Source organism: Hylobates moloch, unplaced genomic scaffold, assembly GCF_009828535.3.
Source record: "Hylobates moloch isolate HMO894 unplaced genomic scaffold, HMol_V3 SCAFFOLD_1, whole genome shotgun sequence".
Classification (NCBI taxonomy): domain Eukaryota; kingdom Metazoa; phylum Chordata; class Mammalia; order Primates; family Hylobatidae; genus Hylobates; species Hylobates moloch.
Genome location: NW_026652276.1, coordinates 232,078,391 through 232,104,013, shown reverse-complemented (window position 1 = coordinate 232,104,013; position 25,623 = coordinate 232,078,391). Strand labels below are relative to the sequence as shown.

Here is a 25,623-nt window from a genome sequence, read left to right as displayed (position 1 = left end):
CTGGGGACGCAGCAGTGAATGAGCCCATCCCTGCCCTCGTGGGGATTCCATTCTAGGGACAGTCGGTACCATATGTGGAAAAGTGTCATGTGTCCCAAGTGCCAAGAGGAACAACAGTCAAAGGAGAGGGGCTGCGGGGGTGCTGCTCTATGTGGGCAAGTCAGCAACAGCCTCTGACATGGAGACATTTGGCCAGTGGTGAGATGGAGCCAGGGAGAGGACAGGTGGAGGCCATGGCATGCCTGGTGGAGGGACCCACGGTGCAAATGTCCGGAGGCAGGAGCAGCTTCTGAGCCTGCAGGGAGCTGGTCAGTGTGGCCAGAACCAAGTAGGGAGGGAGCAGGTGTAGGAGCGAGGTCAGGGAGTGGGGTGGGGCCTTGCAGGAGAGGTCAGGATTCCAGGTTTTAACCGAGTGATACCATCGGTTTGTCGATCGGATGCAATGTGGAGAGATGTCTGGCTACTGTGCAGGAAAGAGATGGTAGAGATAGGGCTGGGGTGAGCAGTGAGGGGTCCCTGCAGTGGATCTGGAGACACATTAGCGTGGTCTCCTGCCTCCTCAGAGACCTCCTTCAAGTCCTGCCCGCTCCAGAAAGCCTTACTGGATTCTGTTTGCCTTGAGCAATCTGCCAGAGCCCTGAAATATAGCTGTTATTTCGAGTCTCTTTGCAGTCTGTGTTCTCTCGTGATAACTTCCTATTGCCTTCTCGTCTCTTTAAAAATCACATATTGAGCTTTTCATGCACTTGCCTCTTATTTTCCCAAGCCCTTCCAGTTCATACCTCCTCATCCCCCCAGGACTAGTCAGTGCCTTTGGGGTTCGGAACCTTCGGGGTACGCTGATGGTCACCCAACATGGGAAGAATGCCCTGTCTCTGGGTAGCTTGGATCTCCCTGCTCTGTCTTCCTGTCTGTGAGCTCCCAGCTCCCAGAGTTCAACATGCCTTTATCCTCTTCCCTCCTCCCTCTGATGGAAATGGTTTTGGCAAAGATATTTAAGACGGACATTATAAAACTTAAAGGCGCCATACTTCAGGGGTAGTTGACACATTTATCTCATAACTAAGAAAGAATTCCTAGCATCAAAACCAGATGCCACAGATTCTCTTTTTGGAACCGACTGTCTTCCCAGAACCCTAAAATCATGCAGTGGTGGCTTTTAGGGAGTGAGACAAGGTGGCCTTTGGCCAGCTGGCCCCCACGGAGCAAGAAATGGCATCTTGTCTGATGGGGGCAGCAGGGCGCACCCAGTAACTGATACTGACAGAATCAGCCCTGCTGGACATTGGGACATTATCTTTGTCCTACTAGAAAAAAAAAAGAGTTGAAAATCACTGGCCTAGACAGCCACCTACTGTGATTACACCAGAGGCTACTCTAGGTGATGACCATGGTGTCTGGTAGGGACAAGCACAAAGCAAAAGGTGGAGAATATACTCTGACAGCCGGGGAGTTTGCAGCCACCCAGGGAAGATTTACAGCACTGAGATGGTAAAGCAGGGCCACAGGGCTTCATCGCAGCAGTGGTTTGAAAACGTTTTGACTGCAGCCCACAGTAACAAATCCATCTGATGTCATACTCCAGCACATACAACACATCGACAAAAACCCCTTTTTTTACGAAGCAATATTGACCCCAACTAGGTATTTTATTTTCGATTCTATTGTTTCAGCTGCTTTATCTGACCCACACAGTTGATTTCATGATGGGGTGGCGGGGGCAGTGGTTGCAGTTTGGAAAACACCACCCTAGATGGTCAGAGAACAGCAGAATGCGTCTGGAATGCCTTCGAGGCAAGGCTAGCTTGGGGGGTTCTTAGGGCACAGAGGATCCGCTGGATGGAAGTAAGTCCTGGGTTTCTGCCAGAGATGTGGAATGGTAGATTTTCCCCCCGTCCATTTCCAAGACTAGCTCACAACTATGACCGAGGTCATGTGTATTTTGAACATCCAAAAGGAATTTAATTGTCTCTGTCTGTGGTTGAATCGGAATCTCCCATTCCACATGGCTGACCCCCACCCTGGAGCGGGCACTGTGTCTCATTCTGCTACATCTGGGCATCTTTTTCAGAGGATCTGTGCTGGGAGCTGTTTGAAATTCGAATGAGTCTTTCAGAGAAGTTTATTTAACTTGTAAAACTTCAGGTCCTTTCACACCATTGCAGCACTGGATCACAGACAGCTCTTCCTTTATATCCCAGCAACTTGAGTTTATTTTTCAAATAAAAGTCTGTTTTCCCATAAAATGCCAAAGGTTTTGTGCTATGTGTGGAGGAATGAGCCCAAGCTTTTAAGACTTTAATTTAGAGCCTCTGAGTCTTGCATTTCCATGCCAAGGGCTCCCGGGGCTAAGGAGCACCCCACTCCAGCTTGCCCCGCAGAATAAATGCCAGGCAGTGGTTCAGCGAGTGACCATCAATAGGGCCATTGTCCCTAAATATAGAGCAAGACCAAAAACCGGGGGGTCAGACTCGAGTAATTTTAGGACTCCAGCATTTAGGCCTGAAGCTCACCGCTGGTTACAGTTACTCCACCGAATCGCAGCGCTGACCCCTTCTGAATCGTCTCCTGCAGATGACCCTAGCTCAGCTGTCAGCCCGGGTCCTACCTGGAAGAGGGTTACTCTACGCACTAAAAGCAGGTGGAGGTGAATACACGGACATCACAGTTCTGATTATGTGGCTGTGTGGTTATAAAGGTGAGGAAAGAGCTGAGACGCCAGACTAGAGTTTGGGAAGCAACCCAACAATGAGTAAGGAAAATCCTTTCCCACCCCAGGTGGGAGAAGGGGGGAGAGTGTGGCACCGGGAGCCCTGGCGGGGCTGGAACCAGGAGCTGCAGTTGGTCTGTCTGGCAGGAACGGGAGCCAAAGGGGCTGTAGCTACGGTCAGATGTTGCCCAAGGTGTCTCCCTGTCCCCTGCCCAGCGGGAGCCTGGACACGTGGCAACAGGGGTCATAGGTCAATCCCTGCACCCAGGCAGAGTAGGGGTGAGGATTGAGCACGAGAACAGTGCAGGTACCTGCTCGCCTGGAGGCACCACTGAGTCGTTGCGTGTGCCTGAGCCACGTGCTGAGCTGGGTGCCTGAGATGCACCCACAAATCCATCTAGGGTCCCTCCCAGCGTTGCAAGGACAGGAAACCTTTGGTGGCTTGGAGGCAGAGAGGTTCCTAGGGAAGCTCTGGTGGCTCCTACGTTAAAAGGAACCCACACTTCCTTCGTTGCAGTCACGTGTGTGGTGTGTGCTCCTGGGGCATTGCTCACATGACCCGAACATGGGTTATTTTACTCCTCATTTTCAGGGAGGCCACAGGGGCCTATGGGACTCTACCAATGCTGCAGAGGCGAGACCTGCTTTGGGGGCAGAGGGACCTGTGGCTGCCGGCATCCCTGGTGGTCCAGGAGGAGAGGCCTGAGAAGAGGAGGAGACCAATGGGGGATGGGAGAGGAGGCAGGAGAGGGCGGTGGAAGTATTTGTGTTTGCACACAGGTAGAGACACTGAGGACTTTTCTCCACTTCCACCAGGGAGGGCCCTGCAGCCTCCTGGAGGAACCTCGTGGTGTGCACAGGTGATTTATATCATTAATACCAAAGAACACGAGCAACTGGTAAACTGAGTTGCTTTAGGCACGGGGTGGGGGGGTTGGGGTGAAACTGGGGAGCTCGTGAGGGGCTGTGGCCCCTGTGAGAGTCCCCTTGCTGCCTTGGAAATGACTCTGCCCAGCAAGGAGAGGGGTCTCTTCAAACAGCAGTTGACAAATGTTTCCTGTAAAAAGCCAGATGGTAAATGTCTTAGACTTCGAAGGCCACGTGGTCTCTTTTGCAACTACGAAGCCATAGACAAAGTATAAACTAATGGTGCAGCTGTGTTCCAATAAGTATTTATAAAAGCAGGTGGCCAGCAGGATTGGACCATTGGGTAGTAATTTGCCAACTCCTCTTTTTAAAACATAAATCTGATCATGTCATCCCCTGTTCAACCCCTTGATGCCTCCCCAGCACATTTAAATTAAAACTCCAAGCCCCACTACACATGACCTCTGAGGTCCTCTGAGGTCACCCTGGGCTGGCTCTGACTGTGTCTTGTGCACACGCACCCCCTGTCTTCCTCTGCTCAGGCTCCCTTAGATGCTCAGCATGTCCCCTAGGCCCTCTGCCTGAAACACCATGAGATGCTGAGCATGTCCCTAGGCCCTCTGCTAGAAAACACCCTGCAGCCAGAACACCCTTGAGGCTGTGCTGTGCCTCCCAGATTCCCGATTCCTCCAGGAATGAGGAACTCACTCCCAGCTGTGGGTGTGACAGACAGACGGCCCTCAGCTAAGGAGCGCCACCTCGCCAGCCTTCGGCCCCTCCCAGAGCTGGCCTACACTCAATAACCGGCCGATGTACATAAAGGACCAGCCCCCGACCCCCACTCAGGACAGCTCTGAAGGGGCATCCGAGCTCCAGAACTCTCTGTCGGGGCCTCACGGGGTCTCCATCGCCCCTCTGTCAGGCCCAAGAGCACTCCCTGATGTAAATCCAGCGTGCTCATTTCCATCCCAGAGCCTGCCTCTCAGAGAGCCTGCAGCGACCCTTCTTGCAGATAGACACAGGTGGGGTCCCTTCCTTCAGGTGGCCGCTCCAATGTCCCAATACCACAGTGGCCTTTGGAAGGAAGGGAGGCAGGGGAACTGAGGGGGCCTCGAAGGTAGGACCTGGAGAAGTGCTGGAGAGTGAGGTACTCGAAGGTAGGGCCTGGGGAGGTGCTGGGGAGTCAGGTGCGGCGGAGCGGGGTGGGTGGGCCGGAGAACAGGGACCATATGAAGCCAGAGCCCAGCCTCCCTCAGCGCTGCGCCCTGTGAGTTGTACAAAGGGCCCTGGGTCTGTCCCCAGATGTTGCCATGATCCAGAATTACTGTGAGCTTCACCCTGTACCCGACAAAAAAGATTGACTCTGGCTTGCCCAAGACTGTCCCTAAGCCCCAGTGCTGGCCCAGCCAACGCGGGCACCCTGGGCCCCCGCTCACTGGCTGCAGCTGGAGCCTTCCGGACCAGGGCAGCTGATGAGGTCTGAATACTGGGGCTGAGCAGACTCCAGAAAAACGTGACTCATCTTGCCTGCCCACAAAGAAAGGAAAAGTATGTGCGGCATCCAAGTTTCCTGAAAAGTTCAGCCAACACATTGCAGAGTTATGTGGCCTGGCACCCCGTGTGGTCCTTGGGGACAGCGCCCTCTGGCGCCAGCCTGGCAGATGTCCCCAGCCAGGGCTGGCCTGCATATCCTGTTGTCCAGACAGTTATTATTATTTGGGAGAAGCCAAGGAAAAATTTCCGGAAGAATCTCCTTGCCCTCAGCGAGTTAGAGAGTCCTCTAGTTCTCTCAGGCCTGCTTCGGTGATGCTCCCATCTTGGGAGACAGTAAAAGGCAGCACTAACACATGCTCTTACTTAACACACAGGCCCACTGAAGCTCTTTTTCTTTTTTTCGAGACGGGGTCTTGCTCTGTCTCTCAGGCTGGAGTGCAGTGGTGCGATCACAGTTCACTGCAACTCAAGCGATTCTCCCACCCCAACCTCCTGAGTAGCTGCCACTACAGGTGTGCACCATCAAGCCCGGCTAATTTTTAAATATCTTGTAGAGATGGGGTTTTGCCATGTTGCCCAGGCTGGTCTCAAACTCCTGGGCTTAAGCGATCCTCCTGCCTTGGCCTCCCAAAGTGCTGGGATCATAGGCACAAGCCACTGTGCTCAGCCTGTATTTCTTAATTCCTTTTTTAAAATAACACTTTAGGGCTGGGCGAGGTGGCTCACGCTTGTAATTCCAGCACTTTGGGAGGCCAAGATAGTGGATCACTTGAGCCCAGGAGTTCGAGACCAGCCTGCGCAACATGGTGAGACTCTGTCTCTAAAAAAAAAAATTATTAAATAATAAATAACATTTTATTTTGACAATTTCAAATATAAAGTCACAAAAATAATACAAAGAGTTCTCATATCCTTTTCACCCAGATTGCCTGATGTTAGCATTTCACCATATCTGCCCGTATCTCATTTCTCACGATCTCTCACTGTGTGTTTATATGAACTCTGAACCCCTGAGAGGAATTTGCAGACATCATATCCCTTCACCCCTAAATATTTCAGTGAATGTTTCATAAAAACAGGGTCATTCTCCTAACCACGGTATAATTGTCAAAATCAGGAAATCAACACTAATATCATGCTGTCAGCTAAGCTGCAGCCTTCATTCACATTTTGCACCTTGTCTCAGGGGTGTCATTTCTTGGAAGAGGAGACCCCCAGCCACGCGTTTTGTTTCGTTTCGTTGTCCTTTCTCTTCAGTCTCTTCATCTGGAACAGCTCCTTAGTCTTGTCTCATCTGTCATGACCTGAGCACTTTTCAGGAAGACACAGGCCAGTTTTTGTGTCGCCTGCCCTTTCACCATCAGAGCCAGCCTCCACCCTCAGGTAGGCGCCCCCCTATCCGTGGGCTGCCCTGGGCTTCTGCATCTCAGCAGCGGCACCTGATGCGGCCGCGACACCTTCCTGGTGAAGTGGACGCCGGTCACTTGGTGAAGGGGGCATCTGCCACCATAAAGTTCTCTACTTTAATAAAGGGCTTACTTTCCCTCTTGTCACCGGTCAGAGCTTCAGGGGAAGCTACTTTGGGATTGTGTAAATATCTTCTTTCTCATCAAACTTTCACTTGCTAGTTTTAGGATAGATCCATATTTCTTGCCTGAATTGTTACTATAGTAATTACCAAAAGGTGATTTTCTAAATTTATCATGAATTCAACATTGACTGGTTGGAATGCTACTTTAAAGAACAGGTTTTTCTTCTCTCCCTGTGTGTATATGTGTTTATGGACTCATGGATTTGTATCCTATTCAGTGTCATGTAATTTCTCATTATCATATATTTAAAAAATTTTTGTTCTAGGTTTGGGGGTCCGTGGGAAGGTTTGTTACATAGATAAAAATGTGTCATGGGGGTTTGTTGTACATATTATTTCATCACCACGTATTTCATCACGTATTATGCTCAGTACCCAATAGTTATCTTTTCCGTTCCTCTCACTCCTCCCACCGTCTGCCTCTTAAGTGGACCCCAGTGTTTGTTGTTTCCTTCTTTGTGTTCATAAGTTCTTGTTATTTAGCCCCCACTTATAAGTGAGAACATGCAGCATTTGGTTTTCTGTTCCTGTGTTAGTTTGCTAAGGATGATGGCCTCCAGCTCCATCCATGTTCCCACAAAAGACATGATCTCTTTCTTTTTTATGGCTGTATAATATTCCGTGGCATATGTGTACGACATTTTCTTTATCTGGTCTGTCATTGATGGGCATTTGGGTTGATTCTATGTCTTCATTATCATGTTTTTGATGCTCAAATTGTCCTAGACATGGCCAGCAGGAGCCTCTCCAGGCGGGTTACTGTGTCCTTTGACTTTCCTCATCATATTCCCATCCTGTCCTCATCACGCTGTGGGCACTTCCTGGCTTTCTGGCTGATCTTGTACATCCCCCACCCCAGCCCTAGAATTAGCCATTGCTCTAAAGAGCCCTTGTTACTTTTAGTGGTAAATAGTGTTTACGTGTGCATGTTGCTCCTGGGGTGTCATTGCTTCTAGGCCTTCTCAGCAGACGTATTAGAGACAACCTAAATGCCCACATAGAAGAGAGTAGTTGGCCAGGTGAGGTGTCTCACACCTGTAATCCCAGCACTTTGGGAGTCTGAGGCAGGAGGATTCTTGAGCTCAGGAGTTCAAGACCATAGTGAGACCCTGTCTCTACCAAAAAAAAAAAAATAGCTGGGCATGGAGACAGGTGCCTGTAGTCCCAGGTACTTGGGAGTCTGAGGCAGGATGATCACTTGAACCCAGGAGTTCAAGGCTGCAGTGGCTGTGATTGCACTGCACTCCAGTCTGGGCGACAAAGCGAGACCCTGTCTCAAAAAAATAAATAAATAAAACAAAAATAAATATAAGAGGGTAGTTCGATGAAATAAAGAAGGTACAGCTACATAGCAGAGTACCATGTAGCTGTAAAAAAAAAAAATATGGCATCTTTGGGCTGGGCGCCTGTAGCTTACTAAGTCTGTAATCCCAGCACTTTGGGAGGCTGAGGCAGGCAGATCACGAGGTCGGGAGATCGAGACCGTCCTGGCTAATACGGTGAAACCCCATCTGTACTAAAAATACGAAAAAAAAGAGGAATCTTTGAATCAGTATGGCAAAAGACATGCCTAGGCAATCCTCAAAAGACATGAAAATGGCCATTAGACAGTAGCGTGAGCATACTTAGTCATCATTAGAAACCCAGATTGTAGAATTCATGCATATTTTCCTTTAGTATTTGTAGGTTTAATTTAACTTTTTTATTGTGGTAAAATGCATATAATATGTAATTTAGCACCTTAACAAATTTTTTTTTTTTTTTTTTTTTTTTTGAGACAGCGTCTTGCTCTGTCCCAGGCTGGAGTGTAGTGGTGCCATCTTGGCTCACTGTAACCTCTGCCTCCTGGGCCCAAGTGATCCTCCCACCCCAGCCTCCTTAGTAGCTGGGACGACAGGAATATACCACTGTGCCTGGCCACCTTAACAGTGTCAAAGTGTATAACTCAGTACTCACAGTGTTGTGTGACTATCACCCCTATCTAGTTCCAGAAGTATTTCATCACCCCAAATGGAAACCTCACATCCCTTAGCCCTTGATCTCCATTACCCCTTCCCACAGCTCTTAGCAGATGCTAAGCTGCTGCCAGCCTTTCTGGACTTGCCTATTCTGCATATCTCATGTAAGTGGAACCCTATGACCTGCGGGCTTCTGCGTGTAGCTTCTATCACTTAACAGATTGTTTTGAAAGTTGATCTACTTTGTGTCATGTATTGGAATTTCACTCCTTTTTAATGCCTGAATAATATTCCACTGTAGAATAGACCCCATTCTGCTGACTCAGTCATCCACTGGTGGCCATTTGTGTTGTTTCCACCTTTTGTGAATAGAGCCGCCATTGACGTTCATGTACAAGTTGTTGGAACACCCGTTTGCAGTTCTTTTGGGTATATACCTAGGACTGCAGGTTCTGGGTCATATGGTCATTTTTTGTTTAACTTGTTGAGGAATGTTTTCCACAGTGCAGTGTTTTACATTCCCATCAGCAATGTATGAGGGTTCCAGTTTCTCTATATCCTTGCCAACGGTTCAGTCCATCCAGAGATGGAGTCTTGCTCTGTCACCCAAGCTAGAATGCAGTGGCACCATCTCGGCTCACTACAACCTCTGCTTCCCAGGTTCAAGCAATTCTCCTGCCTCAGCCTCCCGAGTAGCTGGGACTGTGGGCATGTGTCACCACGCCCAGCTAATTTTTATATGTTTAGTGGAGACAGGGTTTCACCATGTTGGCCAGGCTGGTCTCAAACTCCTGACCTCACGTGATCTGCACACCTCGGCCTCCCAAAGTGCTGAGATGACAGGCATGAGCCACCATGCCCGACCCAGTTCTTTTCCTTTTTTCTTTTTTTCAGTGCGGTTGTCCTAGAGGATATGAAGTGGTCTACCATTGCTGTTTTGATTTACAGTTCCCTGGTGAGGTTTAGCATATTTTCTTGTACCTTTTGGCCATCTATGTGTCTTCTCTGAGGAAATATTTAATCAAGGCTGCTACTCATTTTTTAAATTGGATTGTCTTTTTGTGGTAGAGTTGTAGTTCTTTATGTATTCTGGATACCAGACGCTTATCAGATATATGACTTGCAAATATTTTCTCCTTTTCTGTGAGCTGCCTTTTCACTCTCTTATTATTGTCCTCTGATGCACAAAAGTGTTTAATAACAGCAGACTTTTGATGACCAAAGACACCTTCACGTGTTGCTTCTCTGTACTTGGCCCACGTAGACACTGAACACTTATTGAAATGGAGGAAGCGGAGAGAGGGAGGGAGGTGGATACCAGGGACTACAGTTCACTGATTCAAAGAAATGACTGTCGTGGGAGGGTGGGGCATCAGGATAGGCTGATGGACGGGGGACTGTCTCATTGCCCCTCCAGGTGTCTGCTTGCTACAATGTGAAAGGCTGACTCAGGGTCTAACTATCCCTTTACAGCTTCTAGTGAGGAGAGAGAAAAGATGGCAAATTCTCTGTGGCCTCCTTTTCTGAGTTTGATCTTTGGATGGATGGTTAATCCAGTTCTCTTGCTTGACCGCATCTCTTCTGCTTTGCAGTGAGCACAGTTTCTTTTGAGCATCTCCTCTCTGGAGACATCTGGCCCGTGGGCCTCTGTGAGGAGAACCCTCAGCCTCTTCCTCACCCTCGGAGGCTCCAAAGCACCCAGGCCAGCTCCGTGTTGCCTGAAGGCCAGAAAACTGTGTTTTAAAGTTTTGGCGAATGATTAGCAAATTCTCTCAGGCTGGGTGAAAGTGCCCAGCTCATCTCTCTGGCTGCGGGCGGGGCGGGGCGACGCCGGGTGGTGCGGCACGGATGTTCCTTCCTCCTTGCCGCTGCTGATGACGGAGTTTCGCAACCTTTTTTATTTTTATTTTAGCTTTTGCCAAAGGGATTTTTTGAGAATGTACCTTGCTGATTTTTGTCTGCTATAGATACTGATCACCATTTACCGGATTTTTTTGTTCAATTTTCTCCCCTTTCCATTTTAATTTTCAGTGAAGTAGTTCAATCGCATGGTTAAAAAACCAAACATTCCAAAACAGTTTATATTGAAAAGCAGTAGTTCCCACCCTCCTCAACCAAACCCCAAAAGAAACCTTTAAAAATCATATGCCTCGTCAACTATTTTATGATTTATCAATGTTAAACCTTGTACGTTGACGTCCTATTAAAATGGAGGGTCAGATAATTCAATGTCCCACCCCACATGTCCCACCCCACGCCTTCCCAGTTAATTCAATGTCCCACCCCACGCCTTCCCAGTTAATTCAATGTCCCACCCCACGCCTTCCTAGTTTTCCCTCTGCTCTCTTTTAAAAAAAATCAATCTTTTGAAAATTACCCCCTAAAATGCCTTTCTGACTTTTTTTCTGATAACCTGTATGAAATTTTAATAAAACAGACATACTATCTATTGTTTACATTGTTACATATACTATCTATTGTTTACTTATACTGTAAGTATAGCTGTACCTTGTATATAAGAAGTAAGATTTTTGGCTGGTTACGGTGACTCACGCCTGTAATCCCAGCACTTAGGGAGGCCGAGGTGGGTGGATCACTTGAGCCCAAGAGTTTGAGACCAGTGTGGGCAACATGGTGAAATCCCATCTCTACAAAAACTACAAAAATTAGCCAGGCGTGGTGGCATGTGCCTGTAGTACCAGCTACTAGGGAGGCTGATGTGGGAGGATTGCTTGAGCCTGGGAGGTGGCAGTTACAGTGAGCTGAGATTGTGCCACAGCACTCAACCCTGGGCAATAGAGTGAGACCTTGTCTCAAAAAAAAAAAAAAGTAATTTTTTTTGCCCCCCACAAGAGGTGATTTTCACCCCCTTACCCCCGTTGAGAGTCATGCTGTAAACAGAAAAGAATTTGAGGTGAGTGATGTCCGTGAGTGTAGTAACATCTGACATTCGGGATAAAGCCAATCTGAAAGAGTGAACAATCAAGTGATAGAATGGCTTTTGTTTTTTGTTTTGTTTTGTTTTTGTATCTTGCCAGTCTCAAGGAATGAACCAGCCACGTGAGTTAACTTTCTAGATATCTGGAACTTAAGCCATCAAGTACAAGAGCATACATCTTTTTTAAGTGTCAGATGCATTACATACTTTACAGTTTTTTTGTTTGTTTGGTTGGTTGGTTGGTTGGTTTTTTTTGAAACGGAGTCTCTCTCTATTGCCCAGGCTGGAGTGCAGTGGCACAATCTTGGCTCACTACAAACCCTGCCTTCCAGGTTCAAGCGATTCTCCTGCCTCAGCCTCCTGAGTAACTGGGATTATAGGCGCCCGCCACCACTCCTGGCTAATTTTTGTATTTTTAGTAGAGACGGAGTTTCACCATGTTGGCCGGGCTGGTCTCGAACTCCTGACCTCAGGTGACCCACCCACCTCGGCCTCCCAAAGTGCTGAGATTACTGGTGAGAGCCAACAGTTTTCTTACTCAAAAGATACCAAGTACTATAATTTCACTCTTCATAGATGAGTCAGGTTCTTGCTAGATCACCCTATATGTGTCAACACATCCAGCAGCCACTGAGTATGAGGACAAACTTCTGTTTGATGCAGAGCCTCTGTGCCCTCTGCCCAAGTTCTGCTCACTCTCTCTGTCTCCTTCCTTGTGCCACTACCTGCTCTGTAGCAGCCCATGTTCCTGCCTTGAATGGCACCTACCCTCTCCCCGCCCCATCACAATTTGCTGCTAATAAAGTTTTCTTAGTATGTGTGGTTAAAAAGAGTACATTGTTACTGAGAAAATCCCTTCGTTCCTCATTCAAGACATGAAATGCTGGGGCTTTGAGCACTGGGCTGATGAGCAGGGCTTTGTCCAATTCCTTCTGATTTCTCTGCTGAGATCCAGAGCAGGGTCTGCCAAGACGTGAAGCTCCTATTGCAAGTCCAAGCGCTGCCTGGCCAGGCCAGAATCGTGGAGCCCGGCGCTCTCTCCCCAGGCTCCGGCCGCAGCCTCTGAATTCTCAGCATGGTGCCCAGCAGCTGCCCCAGGAGCGGCCACTGGAGCAGGCGGCCTTCAGTCCTCACCCAGGCTTTCTGCAGCTGTTCACACGAGGTCCTTTCGGGCACCTTGAGCATGAGCTAGTGGAGCTCCTGAGAGGCTGCTTTCAGCTTTCAGGGACAGAGAATGGCCATGTCCTCTGTTTGTGAAATGCTCTGCAGCTTACAGGATATTTTTGCTATTCTGTCTCATTTAATCACCTTGAAACCCATAAAATGGTCTCTCTTATGGGAGAAATGTGGAAGAATAAACTAAATGGCTCAGAATTGCATGCCAATGGGTGAACCTATGTTGCTTTAAGGTTCTATGTTTGACCTAAGTGTTTTAAACCTTTCTACCTGTTACCTTGTTTTCAAATATATTTCGCTATAAGAAGAAAGAGATCAGAGGCAAACTTCAGCTCAGCCCTCATAATCTAAGCTAGGGGCTTCCTAATGAGTGATGTGTGGGAGCAGGTGGATTGCTCTGTGACCAGCCCAAGTCCAGACACTGGAAATCCTGCCCCATCGCCTGGAAGTGAGAGACCACAGGCCAACTGGCTTTCCGCTGAGCCCGGGAGTTAACTGGGTCCTTCTCCAAGGCTTCAGTGCATTCCCAGCTCACTTCAGCACTTGTAAGAGAATTAAATAACTTAAAGAGAATTAAACAGAAAACCCAAATGGCTGGCCTGCAGAGTTTCAGAATCTGGTTTCCAGAAGCCATTGCTTGGTGGCCCCCGTTGAGCCCAGGGCTCAGCTTCTGCGCCACGGAGCAGCTGGAATCAGGGCAGGTGTGCTCTTGGACACTGAGCGACTGCAGGGATGCCAGGCACCACGAGAAGGGACTGAAAAGGGTCCCTCCGAGCCCTCCATGGGGGAATACAATGCCCCTTCAAGATTTTAAGGAGATCCAGGGATTTCTTACTTTTTGGGTGCTGCATTTCGGCATGCTAAAAATAATTATTGCTATTGTTTTTCACCTTTTTAGTACTTCTCTGTGTTTTTAAAATCAAGATGCCCCTGTTGTCTCTGCCAATTCTCAGTGGCCTTAGATATCGCTGGTGTGAGTGGAGCTGTGTGAGCTGAGGTGGTTTGTCTCTGCCAAAAAAATCACCCTCTTGTCACTCAGAGACTCAGGCTCCAGTTCCTGTGGTCACCACGAGGCTGTGCGTGACGATGAGTGTGTCGGGCTGACGTGGAACAGAGGCATGGGGACCTGAGTCAGGGCAGAGGGTGCTCCGCAGAGGTGCTGGCTCATAAACACCTCCTGGGGCAGGGCGGGGAGGCCCCAGTGAGGCGACGTGGCGATCTCAGAGTCAAGTGCAGCAGTGACCTTTAGAACTTTCCATGAAATATGACACAGTATTTTGCAACCGGCAGGAGAGCTCTAGCAAATATGTGCTAAGGCGTGTTGCTGCTCCCCGGCGCAGAGGGGACCCGTGCCCTCTTACATAATGAGATGTGGTTTGGAACGCAGCTGTGCAGGGGACTGGGTGCTTTGCAGGTATGGCCTCGTGATCCGCAAAGGTTCAGGATAAGCGGGAAGTTTTTGAGTGGCGCGTCCTCACCTGCTTCTGCAGCGGTCCACCCACAGAGCAGAGGCAGCCCGGCTCATGACGGCCCCCTGATGAGGAACCAGCAGAGCCAGCGTCAACCCCCACAATCCCACAAGCTGTCCACGGATCCTGGGCAAATCACTGAGCACCTCTAAACTTCTGGGTTTTTAAAAAATGTTATTTCTTGAACTGAATAGTCATGGCTGGCCTCCCTACCACACAGCGTGGTTGAGAAGAATGTAGGAAACCACTGTGGGCAAAGTCTCCCAGCTCTGTACAGCTGCAGGGTGTGGGTGACTAGGGTTCCCCCTGCCCTGCTCTGCTGGTGGATCTCTCGGTCGGCCGGACTGATTCCGTCTGCGCGGTGCTCCCAGGCCTCAGCAGCCCTGCCTGGGAAGCGCCAGTCTCACGAATGAATGGAGGCGTGTGGAGGGAGGGTGGTTACATGGAGTCTCAGTGACTTTTCTCTCATCTGGGTCCCCAGTGACAGCTTCAAGGAGACTATTTGCAGCTTCACATAACATGCCAAGTGGCTTCGATAAGAAGGAAAGCTTGGGGTCTTTTTGAAAATTTGGTTTTGATATAATTGGAAGTCCGGAGATAGGGTGGGCTTCAAGGGGCTTGACCCTGTGAGTATTCACCGGCTGCCTGGAGGAGGAGGCAGCTTGGCCTGATGACGCCCTCGGCTCTCAGATGCCCACTGCAGGAGTGGGGTGGGGGACAAGTGGAGGCTGGGCACCAACCATGGTGTCTACAACGGAGACCCACAGTCCCATTCGCCAGGCGACAAGGCTGGGGTGGGCTCCAACCTGCAGCCTGGACTAGCACCAGGTTAGCGGGACAATATGTGCCACATGTCCTAGCACTTCCCCGATGCCGTGGGAACGTGTCCCCCGGGGCACCGGCGGAGAACCTCCAGCAATTAAAGGGTTTACTCACATGTTTTGGGTCACCAGAGTCTGGGGGTGGGGGTTACATTATCAGAGCCACAGGAGCGCCATCGTGTCTCTCGTGGAAGGGTGATCGCCTTCGCGCCACTTATCCTCATGTGTGGGAAGCAGGGGTGACTGCACTCCATCTACGAGCCCATCTGCAGTTCCCCTGACCTCTCCTTCCTCACCTCTCTCGCCCCCAGCTCCACTATGTAGTGCACAGGCTGGCTGTGGAATGTTTTGCAGCATCCAGATGTGGGGAGGCTGGCACACCTGGTAAAATCCAAGTATTAGAGTGAACAGGACCCAGTGCCATGGCTTCCTGCAGCCCAGCCCTGGCTGGCCAAGCCTGGAGCCCTGCCGAGGGCAGAGGAGCGGTCAGCACAGCCTCCCTGGCTCCAGAACAGCCACAAAAGCGTCCTCCAGGAACAGGACATGCTGCTCCCGGGGATGCTGAGCATGGAGCAGCAGCTGGCTTGCTGTTCCCTGACCCAGGATGCCGCTCCTGAGTCACCTGGAGGACCTCTGTACTCACTCCTTTTCTTTCTTCTGCGGGTGAGATACCTGCCATCGGGGAGCTTTTAGTCTAGCTGGGGAGAAAATTAAACCAAAAGCCAGAAAATAATGAAGCACGCCAGCAGTATGAAATGCCTTGTGGTAGTATTCTTCCCCACTGTTTTATTTTTTGAGTTGTCAGAGGTAGGTTTGTAGTCAGAAATCTAAAAGAACAGCCACCAGAAGACACGTAAAGAACGTACTTTGAATGAGCTGAGCTCTGATTTCACCCCTTCCCAGATCTTATAAACCTAGTGTCAGAATGGTGACCTGGAAGCCTTGGCCACACAGCACGGGGCACTGCTAAGAGATAAGGCATCTGCCACACCAGTTACCTGGTGCCATGCCAGGCTTTGGGTTGCAGCAGCAACCAGGGGTGTGAGTTTTAAACTGAGATCCAAAAGGGCCCTGGCCCTTTAAAAATACATTAGAAAATATGGTTCCTATTTGGGAGCCATTCTTTCCTTCCTTTTTCAGCCCCTCCCTTTAAAAACCAATTCTGAGTGTGAAAAGCATTCTGTTAGCAGGAACTCTGAGCAGAGTCACAGGTGTGGCTGGGAGTTTCCCCTCTATTCATGTGGGACCATCGACTGGCGGAAACAGAAGAGGGGAAGGTTTGGCGTCCCCGTCCGCCTGTGAGTGGCCAACTTTCCCCCGCCCACATGTGCTGAAGAAGGGTCCTCAGCCCCTGCCCTGCAATGGGAAGTCACCACCTCTCCTAGCGCATCAGCGTTCATCTCTAATCGTGGGATCCAAAGCTTTGTCCCTCATGTAAGGAATTTCAGGCATGTGTGAGTCAAACAGAAAGACCCCAGCAGTGAGGAGTTTTTTGGGCCCCACCTCTGTGCTCAGCCACCTAGAAGTAGCCTCAGGGAGGAAGTGGCTGGCTTTGTGCTTCCAGAGCATGGTGTACCAAGGCAGGTCAGCTTGTTGTAGCCTCCTGACTTGTCCGGTCTGTGTTGCGAGATGGCTTTAATGCAAATAAATAAGGACTTTTATTTTATTTTATTTTATTTTTTGTGTGTATGAGATGTAATCTTGCCCTGTTGCACAGGCTGGAGTGCATTGGCATAATCTTGGCTCACTGCAACCTCCGCCTCCCGGGTTCAAGTGATTCTCCTGCCTCAGCCTCTCGAGTAGCTGGGACTACAGGTGCGCACCACCACGCCCAGCTAATTTTTGTGGTTTTGGTAGAGACGAGGTTTCACCATGTTGGCCAGGATGGTCTCGATCTCTTGACCTCTTGATCCACCCGCCTCAGCCTCCCAAAGTGCTGGGATTACAGGCGTGAGCCACAGTCAGGATTTTTAAACATGCTTCTTCTTTTGCCTTTAAATTTCCCAGCCTGAAATGAAAAATCAGGATGTAGAGAGAATTTTTTTTCCAAATCCCTTCAGTCCACAGCGGTCCTCTGGAGTCCTGTGGGATTCAGGCTAGAGGGTTGAATGGCTGCCGAATTTTCCTGTGCACATGGATGAGAAAGTATGGTATGGTGGAAGGATGTGAATTTGGAAATCAGGGGTCCACATGAGGGGACAAGTCCATCTTCTCTCAACTTACCAGCTGTGACATCCAGGTCAAACTACTTCTCTGACCCTCAGTTATTCAATTTCAATGAAATGTTGTTCATTATACCTGTCCTGCTCATGTGTGGGAAGGATGAAATAAAATAAAAACTGTAAGGTGACCAGCACCCCTGCTGGCATATGGTAGTCATTCAGTAAATGAGAGTTATTATGTTACTAATAAAATATGGTTCTTAGAGGACAGAAATGCTCCGAATTATTTGTAGCACCTCATCCCTTCAATCAACAACTGCCCTGCACACTTGCTGGAGGTTTCATAACTACCTGTTGAATGAATGACCATTTAAACTCAAGCACAGAAACATCAGGCCTGCCTAAATTGCTGGTTATTTTCCACACAAATTTAAATACATTTACCTCAGTCACTAAACTTTGAAATGTTCTTTCTTTTTTTTTTTTTTGAGACAGAGTTTTGCTCTTGTTGCCCAGGCTGGAGTGCAATGGCATGATCTAGGCTCATCGCAACCTCTGCCTCCCAGTTCAAGCGATTCTCCTGCCTCAGCCTCCCTAATAGCTGGGGTTACAAGCATGCACCACCACGCCCAGCTAATTTTGTATTTTTAGTAGAGATGGGGGTTTCACCACGTTGGTCAGGCTGGTCTTGAACTCCCGACCTCAGGTGATTCACCCACCTCAGCCTCCCAAAATGGCTGGGATTATAGGCGTGAGCCATTGCGCCTGGCCTTGAAATGTTCTTTCTGTCCATTGTATTATATAGTGTAAGAATAGTACACCGGCTTAAACAAAACCTTTTCATTTTCCTTTTAATCAAATCTGCCTCTTTCTTATTGGGATACTTGTTCAGGTCTTTTCCTAAAGATGTTTTGCTTTGTTACTTTATTTTATTTTATTTTATTATTTTATTTTTTGAGACAGGGCCTCGCTCTGTCACCCAGGCTGATGTGCAGTGGCAGGATCATAGCTGACTAGAGCCTGGACCTCCGGGGCTCAAGCAGTCCTCCCGCCTCAGCCTCCCAAAGTGCTGGGATTACAGGCGTGGGCCACCGCACCAGGTGTTATTTTATTTTTAAATTGAGAAAACAATTTTTGTTAGAAGCTGATTTTTTAAAAAGAAAAAAGACATCTAAACATGAAACTCCTAAACTTACCTACTTCCAGAATTTAATCACAGTAAGTTTGGGCTACCATATTTAACAACAGAAATAATCCATCAGTATGTCAGGGGACCCAGCCGGTGGTAGATTTTGTGGCTTGTTTCAGAAGGCTGGGGTCCCCTCCCAGGCATTGATTTGGCCTGACCTGGGTTCTCCCCTCTTCTTCACACCCTCCAACTCTGAAGGCCCATCTCAAGTTCCCCTTCTCCGGGCAGGGCCACACAGGCTTTCTCCTCTCTTTCCTTTGTGCCGACGACACTTGCAGCCACGGCTCACATACTCACGGCTTTTTCATGCAGTTAGCATTGTTTATCTTTGTCTCCAGCTCATTTGCAAAGTCACTGAGAGCAAGACCTATTTTGTGTGTTCATTCATGCATCCTTGCTACAAATATCTGATCCCCGTATCTATCAGTCAGTCCCAGCAGGAGAAAGGAGGCACACTGAACTTTTTGGATCATTGGAGGAGAATTGAATAAAGACACTGCTTTCAAAGGTGTGGGCAGGCTGCCAGGAACCCCCAGGGCTGGTGCAGTAACTCCGGTTTGTATCAGCAGGGCTGCTGCCACTGCTGTGCCTGAAGGATGAAGGAGAGGGTCCCTGACCCAAGACAGAGGTCTGGGGGAGGGTTTCTCTGAGAGAAGCTGAATTCTTCCCTTGGGTGATGACACAGCGAGGCCAGAGCAACCCTGCAGGGATGTAGGGAGCTATGAAAGCCTCAGCTCCTCCCTCCTTCTGGCGTCTGCTGTGCCCACTGTTGGCTGCAGCTAACCAGCAGCCCGAGAGGAGGAGCCTGGCCATGTAGCCACTCCAGTCAGCTCCATCAGGAAGCAGGGGCAGCTGGAGGGACCGCAGGGGTTCAGGGTGACTGTCCAGTGCCTCCCAAAGCAGGTGCTGCAGGCTTGGGAGATCCTCACGACGGGTGAGGCCTGGGCCCCTACCTTTTTGGGGTTCCCAGTCTTCTCTGTGGTAAGGGCGACATTCACATATAGAAGAGCTAAAAATCTTTCAAAGGAGGGAAAAGTCTCCTCTTTGGGGAGTGATGACGGAGGGCTCACTTGGGGGAAGGCACGGTCTCTGAGTTGGGCCTTAAGGGTTTCATGGGGTTTCAGCAGGCAGAGCTGAAAATCATGGGCTTAGGAGGCAGGGCAAATGGTGTAAGCAAAAGCAGGTAGGTTAGAAAATTCCAGCCAGGTGTGGTGGCTCACACCTGTAATCCCAGCACTTTGGGAGGCCGAGGCGGGTGGATCACTTGAGGCCAGGAGTTCGAGACCAGCCTGGGCACCATGGCAAAACCCCATCTCTACAAAAAATACAAAAATTACCTAGGCGTGGTGGTGTGCACCTATAATCCCAGCCACTTGTGAGGCTAAGGTGGGAGGATCAATTGAGCCCAGGAGGCGGAGGCTGCAGTGAGCCAAGATTGCGCCATTGCAGTCCAGCCTGGGCAACAAGAGCGAAACTCTGTCTCAATAAATAAAAATAAATAAACAAATAAATAAATAAAGGCTGGGTCATGCCTTATAGGACTCCCGGACCTTACAACATTCAGCACAGCACCAAGTAGACAGTTGTTACTCAGTCAATTTGGTAGAAATTGTGTGAGAAAAGTTGAGACCATAGTTTCTTGATCTGCTAAGCAATGGTATGACTATGAGGTCATTCTAGACAGAGATGGGCCAGGTCCCCTAGGCTGGAAGGGCAAACTCACACATCTTTAATAGGTCAGGTCCAATCACGTGAGCAGTTGCTCTACCAGTTGATGCGATCTGAAATGCTAGAACCAGCTCCAGCCACACTGGAGCCATGCCAGGGCCGAGCAGGCTTCTTGGGAGCTGGTGTGTGTCTTCTGTGGATGGAGGCTGCCGAGACCAGCTCAGCTGGGGAGACCCAAACCCGGTTGGCTTCTGTGGATGGAGGCCCCATGGGAATGGCAGATCTGGGTATCTCTGGCTTCTATGGATGGAGGCCCCATGGGAGTGGCAGATCTGGGTATCTCTGGCTTCTGTGGGTGGAGGCCCCGTGGGAGTGGCAGATCTGGGATGGGAGCTGAGATTCCAGAGTTTCATCAATGGAAGACTTCCGTTGGTCTCCTTCCTGTTGCCCTAGCCTGGAGCCATCTTTATCTCATCAGGCATCTGCAGTGACTGCGCCAACAACTCCAGTGGCGCTAGAGGAATTAAAGACACACACACAGAAATATAGAGGTGTGAAGTGGGAAATCAGGGGTCTCACAGCCTTCAGAGCTGAGAGCCATGAACAGAGATTTACCCACATATTTATTAACAGCAAATCAATAATTACCATTGTTTCTATAGTTATTAAATTAACTAAAAGTATCCCTTAAGGGAAACGAAGGGATGGGCCGAATTAAAGGAATAGGTTGGGCTAGTTAACTGCAGCAGGAGCATGTCCTTAAGGCACAGATCACTCATGCTATTGTTTGTGGCTTAAGAATGCCTTCAAGCGGTTTTCTGCCCTGGGCGGGCCAGGTGTTCCTTGCCCTCATTTCCGTAAACCCACAACCTTCCAGCTTGAGCGTTAGGGCCATTATGAACATGTCACAGTGCTGAGAGATTTTGTTTATGGCCAGTTTTGGGGCCAGTTTATGGCCAGATTTGGGGGGCCTTGCTCCCAACAGAGGCTCCATGGCAGTGGCAGATCTGGGCATCCCTGGCTTCTGTGGATGGTGGCCCCATGGGAGTGGCAGATCTGGAATGTGTCTGGCTTCTGTGGATCATGGCCCTGTGGGAACAGCAGATCTGGGTATCTCTGGCTTCTGTGGATGGAGGCCCTGTGGGAATGGCAGATCTGGGACATGTCTGGCTTCTGTGGATCATGGCCCTGTGGGAATGGCAGATCTGGGACGTGTCTGGCTTCTGTGGATCATGGCCCCGTGGGAATGGCAGATCTGGGACATGTCTGGCTTCTACGAATGCTGGGCCCATGGGAGTGGCAGATCTGGGACATGTCTGGCTTCTGTGGATGGAGGCCCTGTGGGAATGGCAGATCTGGGTATCTCTGGCTTCTGTGGATGGAGGCTCCATGGGAATGGCAGATCTGGGACGTGTCTGGCTTCTACAAATGCTGGGCCCATGGGAGTGGCAGATCTGGGGCATCTCTAGCTTCTATGGATGGTGGCCGCATGTGAATGGCAGATCTGGGTATCTCTGGCTTCTGTGGATAGAGGCCCTGTGGGAATGGAAGATCTGGGATGTGTCTGGCTTCTGTGGATGGAGGCCCCATGGGAATGGCAGATCTGGGGTGGGAGCTGAGATTCCAGGGTTTCATCTCACGGGGATAGAATGGAAGACTTCCCTTGGCCTTCTTCCTGTTGCCCTAGCCTGGAGCCATCTTTATCTCATCAGGCATCTGCAGTGACTGGGCCAACAACTCCAGTGGCACTGAGCTCTGCAAATGAAAGAGGCGAGAGAAAAGGCATGAAAAGCAGCCCGTCCCAAGTTGGGAGGCTGGACCTGTGGTTGCTGAGGAGGCCTGGGCTCCAGTGGCAAGCTGCTGGGGCGCTTCCACCCCACACTCCATCCCCTTGTTTTCGGACAAGCCATAGATAATAACAATTCCACTGAAGAAACTGATGGTGTTGCAGTTTTGGGAGGTTATCCCCCCTTAATGGGTGACCAGGAGAACCCAGGCTACTAATCTTTAGCTCGGGGGTTATTTAACTGGTCTGACATAGTCTCCTCCTCATGTGCATAGTCATTTGAGAAGAATCAATTACCTTGAGAGGTTCAGACTGTTGAAACTAGGCTAAATCTCTTTTTTTTTTTTTTTTTTAATAGAGACGGGGGTCTCACTAGGTTGCCCTGGCTGGTCTTGAACTCCTAGGCTCAAGCCATCCTCCCACCTCAGCCTCCCAAAGTGCTGAGATTACAGGCGTGAGCCACTGTGCCTGGCCCTAGACTAAACCCTAAAACAATCTGGTCTTGTCTTAGTTCACTAAAGGGGAAACTGAGGTTCAGAAATGGGAAGTAACTTTCTGATGGTCACAAAGCTGGTTAGTAGCAACGCAGGTAGCTTTAGTGAGGCTGTCAGCCAAAAAGTCTAGGATTTTTTTTTTCTATCTTTTGCTTCCAAAGTTTATTAGTTGCAAAACATATACAAATTATAAATGTTTTAGGTTTTACTTGATCAGCGGTTTGGCTTAGGAGTCAAGGAGATTAGAACTCCAGTCCTGGTTCTACCATTGGCGACAGGACTCTTGGGGAAGTCACCTCCCTGTCCTGAGCCTGTTTCCCCATCTGTCATAGAAGGGAGTTGGACTACATCTCTCTAAAATCTCTTCCAGCTCTGCCATGCTGCAATTCTCAGCAAGTCCAGAGCTCAAATTACGCATTTGCTGAAGACCTTCCGTTAAATTCCAGTGGGGGAGCCGTATCCCCTCCTTGAAGACGGCGTTGCTGCTTTCATTGAGTGGAACCGTGAGCCAGAGTAGATTCAGCAATTTCCAGCCCAGGGACTTGTGTGGCTTCTCCACCCAGCAGCAGCCGGAGCCTTCTGACCCCGTGGGGCCCTGGAACCCATGAATCAAAATAGTTGTGTGATGTCATGTCACAATGGGAATGTGCTCTGGCCAATTGGTGCCAAGAATTGTCTGCCCAGGGTGGTTTCCTTTTACAGTCTGTTTAAAGAGACATCATGCACGGCTGCACATGACTTGCAGGCTTGTGCCTCCTTTGCCTATCTGGTCTTCCCTCCTTTTTTTAATTTTAAGGAGAAAAAAAAAAAAAAAGCCCTGGAGAGTATCAGTGAGCAGCTGACCTTAACTACATCAACAAATCCCCTGCGAAGTTCTGTTTGCGCTTCCGGCAGCTTCTTGCTACTTAAGGACAGCCCGGCTGACGCTCCAGCTGCTGTGGCCGGAGGTGCAGCCCCGTCAGGACGGCTCCACTCCCTGGCGTCTCACAGACTCTGGGGCTGCAGTGAGGTCGCCCTGAAGACCCCCTGGTGAGGACGCTTGAACCCAGGCTGTCACCTGAGCACAGGCTGCCACTCTGAGCTTTTGGGGCGCCCTGTGCCTGTCAGGCTGATGCTCCTCTGGCACCCTGCCACCTGGGGCTGACACCGGTTCTGTGGGTCCTGATATGTTCACCTGTCGCCACTCCTGTGGCCACAGCTACCCATGAAGCGCTTTGGGAGCCTCAGGAGCAACAGGAAACACAAGGACCAAAATCGAAGCACGGAGAGGCGCCAGTCGGAGCCTCATGGCCTTTTCGGTAGGACTCTGCCCATTCCTGAGCCCCTGGTGGTCTGTCCTTGGGAGGGAACCCCACGGCATGTGTGCACACCCTCCTGAGCAGTAGCTGTTTCCAGCCACTCTCTTCCAACTGGGGTATGACATCAGGCGGTGGTTAGAGGATACGTGGGAAGTGTTTCCTTGCTGATGGCAGTGCTGCTGTGGGGAGCCGCCTGACAATACTCTTTCTGAAGCTGTTTCCTTTCTTGCCCCACCTGGCCCAGGGAGGCTAGTGATGGATTGGATTGTCATTTATTTATGCAAAAACTGGCTCGGGGAAAAGTAAGAGTGGATTGGCACTGTTGTTTTCAGCTGTTAAAAATGAAACTTGCAGTTTAGAGGAAACTATTGGAGGTCAGGAAGAGAGAGGTCTTCTTCCCAGGTTCCGTAGCAGAGTAATCTGACAGATCATGGGCTAATGTGGGAGGGGAAACACCTGCCTAATTTGTGCCCCGTGGGGAGAAGCTTGCATTGTGGTCTCCCTGGTCTCTGGCAACTTCTGCAGCTCCTCCATGTACAGGAGGATGGGGTCAGGGCAAGTGGAACAGGTGGTGAAGCATCTGTGGTTCAGTATTTTCAAGGACCTGCAGACTTGGAGTGGGTTTTGCCCTTGTCTGTCTGCAGCCACACAGGTCGATTCCAAAGCTTGCTTAGCTCCACACCTGGTTAAGACCTGCCCACTCAAAATTAGATGTCAGATTTCATTTATTAAGAATCAGAGGCTGGGGCGGTGGCTCATGCCTATAATCCCAGCACTTTGGGAGACCAAAACAGGTGGATCACCTGAGGTCAGGAGTTCGAGACCAGCCTGGCCAACATGGTGAAACCCTGTCTCTACCAAAACTACAAAAAATTAGCTGGGTGTGGTGGCGTGTGCATATAGTGCCAGCTACTCGGGAGGCTGAGATAGGAGAATCGCTTGAACCCAGGAGGCAGAGGTTGCAGTGAGCCCAGGTCACACCACTGCACTTCAGCCTGGGTGACAGAGCAAGACTCTGCCTCAAAAAAAAAAAAAAGTCAGATTTAGGCTGGGCCTATAATCCCAGGACTTTGGGAGACCAAGGAGGAAGGATCACCTGAACCCAGGAGTTTGAGACAAGCCTGGGCAACATGATGAGACCTTCTCTCTACAAAAAAATTGAAAAATTAGCCAAGTATGGTGGCACACGCCTATAGTCCCAGCTACTCAGGAGGCTGAGATGGGAGGCTCCCTTGAGCCCAGGAGGTCGAGGCTGCAGTTAGATGTGATTGGGCCACTACACTCCTGCCTGGGTGACAAAGCTAGACCCTATCTAAAAAAAAACAAATCAGAGTCAGCCCATTCCCAGCGTTACTGCTTGCATGACATAGGTTATTCCTGAAGAGCCCACTGCAAGATGGGACAGCCAGACCCCCACCCCCGTGCTGTTATTTATCAGCTCAGTTTCACCAGGGCTGGGGAGACACAGGGGATGAGTAAAGATGAGGAGCCTGGGGGGTACATGAAGCCATGTCCCCTGACTGGAATGTGATGTGTTAAGTGGGAAAATGTTGTCATTATGTGTAACAGGGAGGTGACTTTGGCAAAACTTCTGAAACTGTAAATGAAAACTGGAACAGCAGAAAAAGAAAAAGGTAAATCTAAAATCTGCCTGTATTTCTTGCCACATCCGCTTCAGGCAGCACTCCTGGAAGCATCTGCAGGCTCAGATCGTGCTGAGTCCTCGGCGGAGAGCAGGTGAAGGAGACAGCAGTTCTTGAACACAGAGTGTTCAATCTTGTGAAGAAGAAAACCCCATAAAGAGTACTAGAGAGCAGCATCTAATCGAGTAGAGTCCCAGCTACTCAGGAGGCTAAGGTGGGGGGATCACTTGTAGGTGACTGTAGGCCAGGTGCGGTGGCTCAAGCCTGCATTCCCAGCACTTTGGGAGGTTGAGGTGGGAGGATTGCTTGAGCCTAGGAGTTCGAGACCAGCCTGGGCAACATCATGAGACCCCTCTCTA

The 25,623-nt window shown here is 49.7% G+C and overlaps 1 protein-coding gene across 10 annotated transcripts in view; it reads left to right on the top strand.

Moving 5' to 3' along the window:
- PRKAG2 (protein kinase AMP-activated non-catalytic subunit gamma 2) overlaps positions 1 to 25,623 on the top strand; it is a 333,499-nt gene that overhangs the window by 121,377 nt on the left and 186,499 nt on the right. For 2 of the 10 annotated variants that reach the window (XM_058428216.1, XM_032762262.2), the window contains exon 1: positions 22,693 to 23,621. The exons of 6 other annotated variants lie outside the window; for them this stretch is intronic. In XM_058428216.1, coding sequence (XP_058284199.1) covers positions 23,528 to 23,621 — 94 coding nt within the window. In that variant the 5' untranslated portion in view covers positions 22,693 to 23,527. Of the gene's footprint in view, positions 1 to 22,692; positions 23,622 to 25,623 lie in introns of those variants that run through there. 2 more of the 10 variants (XM_032762264.2, XM_032762263.2) reach the window with 1 other exon arrangement.